Source organism: Pipra filicauda, unplaced genomic scaffold (assembly GCF_003945595.2).
Source record: "Pipra filicauda isolate LSUMZ 115617 unplaced genomic scaffold, ASM394559v2 scaffold165_size2600900_pilon, whole genome shotgun sequence".
Classification (NCBI taxonomy): domain Eukaryota; kingdom Metazoa; phylum Chordata; class Aves; order Passeriformes; family Pipridae; genus Pipra; species Pipra filicauda.
In genome coordinates, this window is record NW_024104162.1 from 2,193,873 (window position 1) to 2,202,899 (window position 9,027).

Here is a 9,027-nt window from a genome sequence, read left to right on the forward strand (position 1 = left end):
AAAGCTAATTCTTGGGTAATTTTTAAAGGAAATTAGAAAATAAAAGTATCTCCTAAGCTTGTAAAATCCCACTGGAAAAAGAAACTTAAATGAGAAGCTTACTTTCCTTTGATACTAAAGCAGGATGGACTCACTCATAAAGATTTTATTGAATTGCAGACATGGTTTAGCCAAATAATTTTGCAGCTTTGTCTGTTTTGGTGAATGGATTCTGTTTTAAAATAGTGGAAAAGTTTTCCTCAAAGTAGAAGAAAAAGTAACCCAAGTGGTTTTTTTATATGGATGCTTCATAAAACTACAATAAGTTTCCCAAAACCTAAAATTAAATGCTTTATTTCTGGCTGAGTAAAATGTTGCATTTGACCCAAAAGGAGCTGTGACTAAAATTCCAGCAAATTTGGACCAAACACTGAAGAGCCTCCAGCACTGTCTGCAATCAGTCCTCTCTCCTTTTCACCTTTTTTCAGTTATTTTATTTTCAGGAACACCAGTTTCACCCAGAAGTGTAACAAAGCAAAGAAGCACTTAATCATAGGTCTTTTGTCACGGGCCATTTAGATCCTAAAAGACAGATTACAAGGAGAGTAATCTTTAAAACTAATACAGAGCAGAGATCTCTATAGTTGCTTAGGATCCGTTCATGCAGTTTGTGATGTGCTAAGGAACCACCTTACTCCATAGAGTAGGTTTTTTCTCCTCCAGCTCCCTTTCCTGCCTCATTTTCAACAGCTGTAAAGTAGATAATCTTTCCCTTGCCTTTGCATCCAGCCTAACTCAACCTGTGTCTCTTTCACACACTGGGTAAAGTGTGATCACAGCTTAGTGATGGCCATTAGACCCTATAAAATTAGGATTAGTCAGGATGACTTCCTACATTAGATCAATTTAAGTCATTGGCTGGTGGAAAAAAAAGTGTGATTCTCTCCTCTGTTAGCTGGGACATGGCTTTTTTTGTGACAGCATGGGGTGTGATTGTAGTTTTTCTCTTAAAGTCATTGATTCTGCCTTCTACCTGCATCCTGCTGCCTTCCAACCTGAGCTTCTCAGTTTGCCCTGGGTAGAGATCATTTAAGGTTAATGCCAAATGGCAGGTAGGAGGTTTTGGGGGAGGCAATTCTGTGGCAGAAACTTCTGTAAATAATAGGAGCAGACTAAAACACAGTTCTTGGAGACCTGTTCTGGCAGCAGCCCAAAGACCTTCTGTGTTCATGATTAGAGAGAGGAGAGCACTAACCTGGTGAGCCTCAGGGGTGGGTGGCTGAGCACAAGGAAAGGAACCATGTCTATCTCAAATGCCTCCTCCGTCCTGGATGAACCTCCTTCCCCCAAACCAAGCCTGTTTTTATTTTCCTGGAATGGACAGAATCCACAAACCTGACCACCACCCCATAGGTGATCCTATTGTGGTCCAAAGAGAATCAGATCCTTACTGAAGATAATGCAGACATCATGAAACATCAGTACCCTGCCCCCCAAACCTGATCCTATACAGGTCTCCAGTTCCTGATGTCAGCCTCAATTTAGTACATTTAATACATTTCATAGGCCATGGACAGGACAGCAGCACTGAATGTAACTCCAAGTGACACTATTAGCAGTCGTTTGGAGGAGTGACAATAGTAGCCAATGCTGGAGAACTAGCTGGGATTTCCTACCCATGGCTGTTGCTTAATGCAAATTTAATGAAATAGTAATTGTTTACTGAGAAACAGTGTGAAGCCACACATGGGGACATGGGAACAGCGTTTGGAGGCAGATATAGGTAGTGAAGGACACCCCTGAGGTGAACCCCAAAACTGGGGTCAGACCCCCCAGCTCATCAGGAGCTCAGCAAGGGGTCAGTTGTCCAAGCGGACAGGGGCTGAGGGGAGCCTAGGGGAGAGGCTGGGGAGGACACAGGCTGCACAGTATGCCCTGGGCACTGCTGGCCCAGCTTTATTCAACACAGACTTACACCGATTTTATTAAATTCGTCGCAAGTTTTGTTAAATTCCATTCCCTGTGTCTGACTCAGCACCAGCATGAGCACCCGCAGCACAGCACTCGGCAGGTTGCTCTGAGTCTTCGCTGCAGCCGGAGAACTCTCAGCATCCGGTTGACCCGAGCTGCCAGGGACTGGGACTCACGGGTTGCGTCCGAGGACTTAGCAGTTACGACTGAAAGAGAGCGCTGAGATGAAGCCCCCTGTCTGCAGAGATCCCCCTGCATCCCCCCCTCGCCCCAGCCCATTCTGCCCACTCACTGCTGAGGTTATCGTCGTCATTCAGGTCCCTCAGGTACCACCTGGCCATCACTGGGAACAGAGATCTGTCAGCCCCTGCTCCCCCTGGCCCTGCCCTGTCCCCCTCACAACGGACCCTCCAGGGACCACCAGTAGCCCAGGGGGTGGTACTGAGCAAGGCGGCCACCAAGCCAACCTGCGTGGACAAGGGGGGCAGAGGAAGGCCAAGGCTCTGCCCAGGTGGCCCCAGGGCTGGGGAGGTCAGGGGCCAGGCTGCCCAAAGAGGGACCCAGGGGCTGGGGCTCACGAGTGAACCGGCGGGCTGTCTCTCTCACGGTGGCCTGAGGGTACTGCAGGTATGGCCAGCTCTGTTCCAGGTACTCTTCTACCCTGTTAATGTTTCTCTCCAGCTGGAGAGAGGACAAAGGCACGAGGCTGGCATGTGCCCTCCTCAGCTGGCCAGACCAGTCCCCTCTTCCTAGCCATCCCATCCCCACCTAGGACATTCCCATCTTCCAGACAGAGCCCAAAGGGAGACTCAGGCAGAGGGGGCTTGGCGGGCCAGAGACCCCTCTGTGCATCTGCCAGGACACAGAAAAGGTGGGAGTCTCCCTGGGGAGAGGGGAGGGCCCCAGAGAGGAGCTCTTGGGGCCAGCTCCAGGCTGGCATTGAATTTGGGGTTGTCCTCACCAAGCGCTCTGCGATATCCAACGGGTGCTTTGTTTCGATCGGTTGCTTGAGCTCTTCCCACCCCAGGATCTCAGCCACGGAAAGGAGGGCTTCCCTGGAGATCTGATGAACAGCAAAGAATGAGAGATGGCCCTATGGCTGGGGAAGGAGACCTGTCGTCCCCCTCCTCTTGGCCAGACTGCAGTCCCAGAGACCCCAGGGCATCCCTATGGGCATTCTGCAGCTGGGGCTGCCTCAGGTCTAAGTGAGCAGAGCTCTGAGCTCTGGGCTCATCCTGCCCTTTGGAGCTGGGACATATCCTGGCCATGGGCTGCTTCTGCTGAAACCCGCTGGGCCAGGTAGGGCAGGTGTGGGTCAGCAGCCTTAGCCCACAATGCTCAGACCACTCCTGTGGGGTCACCACTGCCCAGCTTTGAGCCCCTCACCTGGGCCACGCTCTCGGACATCTCAGTCATGTGGAGGAGCAGTGGCATCACTCCCTTCCGTGCTTTTCGTTTCATCCTCCACACGTCCCAGCACACTGCAGCTTCCACCAGTTGTTTGAAGAGGAAGATGGAGTACTCTCGCACCTCAGTGCACTCCTGGGATGGAGGAGAGGATATGCTGAGCAAAGACTCCAGCACAGGAGTCTCAGGCTTCCCAGAGGCAGAAGACATCCCTCAAGGGATGGAGGAGGGGAGAAAGTGATGGCTGAGCATTCATCCACAGGCTTCAGCTCCTTACATCATCAAAGAGTGGCAGGAGCTGCTGCAAGAGCCGCACGGCCATTCTGCTGGCACCATTCCTCCCTACGTGCTGCACCATGATGTGCAGCACCCGCAGGGCCTTTAGCCTGATGACTTTGTTGGTGTGCTGCAGGAGCTCTACAATGTCCGGCAGCAGGAACCGAAGTCTTCTTGCCTGAATGAAGCACAGAGTTTCCTCTTGTGAAGCTGTCAAAGCCCACTGGGCAGCAACCAAGTATGAGAGAGCAGAGGAGGGAGGGGAGTGGGGGAAGGAGAGCAAAAACTTCCTGTCCCTGGCTCAGTTAGCCTACTTTTCTGACCAGGATGATGGGTTGGCAATCCTACAGTCCTGGAAAGCTCCCCAGGACACCCAGCAGCCCTGTCCACAGCAGGGAGGGTGTGGGAAGCTGTCACCCAGCTCCTGATGCCCAGCCAAGGCCAGGCCACTGCTCTGGCCTGTGGGGCTCAACTCAACACCTTACTCACCATCTCAGGACTCTCCAAGGCATTGCTGAGACCTGTGAGTGCCAGTGAGAGAAATTCCGGCTTTGGACACTTCTGACTTTCCCTGAGGAGGTCAGCGATTTCAGTGTTGGTGGGGTTCAGTGTCTGAAACAGAGGTGGTGGTGAGAGATGGGCAGAGATGTGGGGCTCCTGTTCCCTGTGGGCAGCTTGGGGTGAGGGCACTGGGGCCAGGTGCCTGTCCTGGGGGCAGCCCTGTCCCTGTACCCTCAGAGGGTTTTTGCAGGCTCCTCGTGGCCTCTGACCACCAGCAGCATCTGAGGAGCGACTGGAGAGCAAGAGCTGGCGTGGAGGAGTGGGTGACAAGTGTCTCCTGTCCCCAAGGTGAGCCAGGACAGGTGACTTACCACCTTATAAACTCTGATGGCATACAACACAGTGGGGCTGAAGAGCTCGCCGTCCTGCTCTTCCGGTGAGTGAACCCTTCCCTGCAGCTCCATCCAGAACTTGGACGTGATGTTGAGCTGAGAATACATCTGGTCCCACACGGCCAGGGCGGTGCTGCCAAGCACAGAGTGCTGTGTCAGCAGGGCTGCCTCAGCCATGGCACTGTGCCCAGGTGAGCGTGGCCAGGCTGGAGTCTTGGGGTCCCTCTCCTCCCCGTCCCTTGGGGTGTTGGGGCTGGTACCTGTCATATGGTGCTGTGGAAGTCAACATGCTGCGCACCAGTTCCCTGGGGAATTTGTGAGCCAGCACTGCAAGCAAGATGTCCAGGCTCTCCACATCAGATGCCAGGCTGGTGTGCTCCAGGCACTCATGGATGCCCCTCACAATGCTTGGCACCTGGAGGGGACATAGGTACGGGTGGTGCTGCAGCCATGTCCTCAGCTACTCTTCCTAGCCCTCTCTTCTGCCTTCAGGTGAATTCAGGGGCACAAGACATCTGAGTTTGGGATGGAGGGAGGCAGGAGGGACAAGGCCGGGCAGGGCAATCCAGCCACAGGCCACTTACATCTGTCAGCCAGAAGTCAGGGGATCTCATGGCCAGCTGCAGGAAGTGTCTGGCTGCGTGATGGCCAGAGGTGCTGGAGTCCTGCATCGCCTCGATGGCCGCAAGCATGATGTATGTCCTCTCAGAAGGTGTGAGATAACATTCCAAGGCCTGTGGCAAGAAGGAGGCGAGTGAAGGCCTGTCACACCAAGGGCCCTGATGGTGCTGCTTGGCTGGGCAGTGTGAGCAGCCCTGGCCAGAGGTGCCCAGCAGTGCTGGTGACAGTGCCTGCAGGAAAGCTGTCAGCAGTGCCCGCAGTTGCTGCATGGGGGAGGATGAGGAGCGTCCACAGGCATGGCGTGCTGGCCTTCCAGAAAACCTGGTGACCAAGAGGGCTGGAGCTGTTCTAGGACACTGGAGCGTCCCTTGCTTAGGGACAGCAGGAATCCTCTTGCCAGGGACAGCCCCACTGATTCAGGGTCCCTTTGTTCACACAAGGCCCCTGCTGATGCCCCAGAGAAGAGTCCCAGCTGGAGGGCAGCTCATTACCTTGATCTGGGCTCTGATGTTGTTGCACCACTGCAAGAAGGTGACAGGTAGATGCAGGTGTTTTCTATAGTACTCTTCAGGGTATGATATCCTCCCTAAAGGGTGGGGGAAGCACAGGAGAGTAGATCAGCCAGAGTAGCTTTTGATTCCGGAACTGTCCCAAGATCTACTGCAAGGGGGCAGGACAGAAGCGAGCAAGGTGGTTTCAGGGGGGCATCAACAGTCACGGTGATCAAGGGCAGCTTTGGCTTGGGGGGTCCCCAGCTCAGCGGGTTTCAGAGTTGGGAAATGAGTAGAGAAGGAGGGCAGCAGAGAACAGATCCTGGACATGAGGAGAGCACTTGGCTGCTGCATCAACTGAGAGCTGGGATGCTCTGGGGAAGCAGCTGCAGGGGCAAAGGCAGTCAGGAAGAGCAGCAGAGCTACTGGGAATGTGTGTGTGTGTGGAGGGCTGAAGGCCGCCACAATGGTTCTTACTGTTTTTATCAAAGATGAATTGACAGAGGTAATAAAAAGCTCTTGAAGCTGAATGTTTTGTCTTTCCCTCAGAAAACTGGAAGCAGAGAAGACGACCTAGCAGCTGTCCCAGGATGGGGATCTGTTTTGTTCTGAAGTCATCAGGCCAGTGCTGGGTGAGGGAGGCAGAACAAGAGAAGGGCTGAGGGCAGGCATCTGGTGCCAGAGCCCTGAACCCAAGGTGTGCCCAGGGCTGGATCCAGGTGAGTCCAGGCTGTGCAGGACCCTGCAGGTCTCCTAGAGCAGCCAGCTGGGCAGCAGCCCTGCAGGGAGAGCAGCAGGGAGAGGGGCACGGCTTGGCTGGAGGACTCTTGGGCCTTACCTTCTGTGTGGACAGTGCATAGCTCAGATTCCCAATCCTCTCCACAGCCCTCATCTGCACATCTGTGTTCTCAGAGTCGATCAGGTCCAGCAGCATCTGGGAAAAGAGAAGCTGCTGGTGAGCCCTGGGAGCAGACAACAATTCTGCCAGCATCAGCGTGGCTCCACTCCTGGGCAAGACTTGGGCTGTCCCTCAAGGCTTCCTCTGACCTCCTACAAAGTCTTGGGAGGCTCCTCCCCTGGAGTCCCTCTCAGGCCAGGGACAAAGGCCCCAGGACAACCTTGTGGCCAGGCAGTTGCCACCCTCTGCAGCCACTGTGCTAGAGAAGAACCTGGTGCCAGCCCCTTGTTCTGTAGGGGAGGTGGGCACATTTTACCTGCACAGAACTGGGCTGGGGACCACCCATCCAGGAGTGGGCAAACCCTCCTCCCTAGGGTGAGGAACAGCCCTGTGACCCCCTCTCTTTTCACAGGCCAGACCTCCAAGATGTGCTGCAGCTCCTCAACGACTCTGGGTGGAGGAGAGTTGAACACCATTGTCTCCAACATGACATCCATGGCATCCAAGGTCTGTAAGGAAGACAGAGAGCAGTGGTGGTGATTCTGCTGTCCCTTCCACCCCAGGAGACTGATCGGAATGTCCAAGTTTCCTGGGAGAGACACGGGGACAGGCAGTCTGCTGCAGGCACAGCACCTGGTGGCACTGGATGTGGCTGGGCCCCAGGAAAGGGACAGAGGGACCCAGGCGGAAAAGCAAAGTCGAGACCCTGCCCTACCTTGGTCATGGGACAGCACAGGGTGGCCAGGGAGCAGCCCAGAGAGACTGGGTGCTCCCACAGATTACCCAGCACTTACTGTTGAGTAGTATCTGTTTCTTTGCCTCATGCCCTTGTTTGAAGGAAGCCAGAAGACACTGGAGATACAGGCTTCGAGGAGGCTTCTCCTTTTGCCCTCTAGCACTGTGCCCACAGAGCTGCAGAGAGAGAGTAGGGCCGGTTGGATCCTGGTACTGGGACCAGCACCGTGAGGCCACAGAGTGCTGGGTCCCTGGGCAGGTGGACATGGAGGTTAGGAGGCAGGAGTGGCCAGAAGGGATGGGCAGGTACCTCAAAACAGTGATGGCCCGCATGGCGAGCTCCCTCACAGGTGAGCGCAGATGCTTCTTGGGCTCCTCTTCCAGCAGCATCTGCAGATCTCAACTAGGATGAGACTTGGCAGCTGCCAGCACCCAGTGCTGCCAGCACCCAGTACCACCAGCACCCATTGCCACCAGCCTCTTGCCTTGCCCAAATGCTGCCCTTGCCCCCTTCCCCAGAGTGCCAGGTGTCCCCTCACCTTGATCTTCTCTACCAGATTGATATTTTGGAAGAAGATTTCCAGGCCCTCTAACAAGCCAGTGTCCAAGGCACTTCTGCACACATAGATGATGTTCTCCAGGAACATCCTTTTGTCATCCTCACCCTGACAGCCCGGGGACAGAGAGACAACTGAGCAGTGTGAGAGGGGAACCTGCAGCCAGAGGTCTCCACAGGGAGTCCTGGAGTGCAATGCCTTGTGGGAACAGCAGGTCTGCCCAGCCAGCTGACGGGCACGGCAGCTGTTGAACTGACCGCAGTTACCTGGTAGGGGCTCCTGGCAAATTCCTGGAGAAAGTCTAGGGCTTTCTGCTTCACTCTGTACATTGGCAGCCATCTGGCATCTAAAGGAGGGGAGAGCAGGGAGAGCTGCAGAGGGTCTGGTGACAGGCGAGAGCAGAGGGAAGAACATCTATCTGCCACCCAGCCCTGTGCTTCCTCCCCTGGCCCAGCTGGAGGGTGCCTCTCAGGTCCCCCAGTGCCAGCGTGCTGGGGAAACAGGATCCTGGTATCACACAGGGTGCCCAGCCCTGCCCAGCACAGCAGGGCCCCTCACACACCCAGTTGCAGGGGCTGCTCTGCAGTCACATCATGGGGCTCTGCTGGAGAGCTGCTCTCCTGGGGAGCCCCATCCTCCTCTTGGGCCGCCCTGGAGGGGCTGGGGGGTCTCTCTGCCATCCTGTGGGTGGGGACCGGGGAAGCTTCTACAAACGCCTCATTGTCGTGGGGCAAGATATGGGGTGGGCTGTGATGGCGGCTCTCGCCAGCTCAGTTTTCCCATCTTGTCCTGTCACTGTTCTGCTGGACACTGTGGGCCACCACCTCACTGACCACACGTGCTGCAGTGGGGGTGTCACAAAGGTCCCCCTGCCACCTGCCCCTAACAACAGGGCTTACTCAGGGACTGTTGACACAGAACCTGCCCCTAGCAATGGGGGCTAGTGACCCACCACTGTCCAGGCAGGGAGGGGCAGGGTGTCCCTGGGGGGCATGAGACTGGCTCAACCCTGGGCACCTGGGTGCTCTTGGGCTGCCTCCAAGCACCCTTTGCCTCCTGTCCCTTCGAGATATTCCTGGTACCATCTAGCATGTCCCAGATCCCTGTCTTCAGATACCCTGGTGCTCCCTCAGGACATCCCTTTCTCTGCACTTCAGAGCCCTGCCTCTGCCCCTCAATGACATTATACATGTCACGTT

At 55.2% G+C, this 9,027-nt stretch overlaps 1 protein-coding gene across 4 annotated transcripts; it reads right to left on the reverse strand.

Annotated features, from left to right (window-relative positions):
• Nucleotides 1-443: 443 nt before the first annotated feature.
• LOC113984701 lies at nt 444-8,649 on the reverse strand. Of its 4 annotated transcripts, XR_005562840.1 has the most exons (21): nt 8,391-8,649; nt 8,095-8,174; nt 7,811-7,936; nt 7,582-7,661; nt 7,331-7,448; nt 6,956-7,045; nt 6,477-6,572; nt 6,116-6,266; nt 5,639-5,733; nt 5,111-5,260; nt 4,787-4,941; nt 4,506-4,659; nt 4,123-4,245; nt 3,635-3,811; nt 3,337-3,492; nt 2,912-3,013; nt 2,529-2,631; nt 2,243-2,293; nt 1,955-2,156; nt 1,235-1,350; nt 444-561 (listed from the first exon to the last, which is right to left on the reverse strand). XR_005562840.1 is itself a non-coding variant. In XM_027714935.2 (19 exons), exons 1-19 carry the CDS (start codon nt 8,506-8,508, stop codon nt 2,011-2,013), a joined length of 2,271 nt encoding a protein of 756 aa, XP_027570736.1. In that variant the 5' UTR covers nt 8,509-8,649; the 3' UTR covers nt 1,902-2,010. The 4 variants fall into 4 exon arrangements, 3 of the variants coding, with proteins under 3 accessions (XP_027570736.1, XP_039235331.1, XP_039235332.1); XM_027714935.2 differs by lacking the exons at nt 444-561; nt 1,235-1,350 and having other exon boundaries at nt 1,902-2,156; XM_039379397.1 differs by lacking the exons at nt 444-561; nt 1,235-1,350; nt 7,811-7,936 and having other exon boundaries at nt 1,902-2,156.
• Nucleotides 8,650-9,027: the final 378 nt, after the last annotated feature.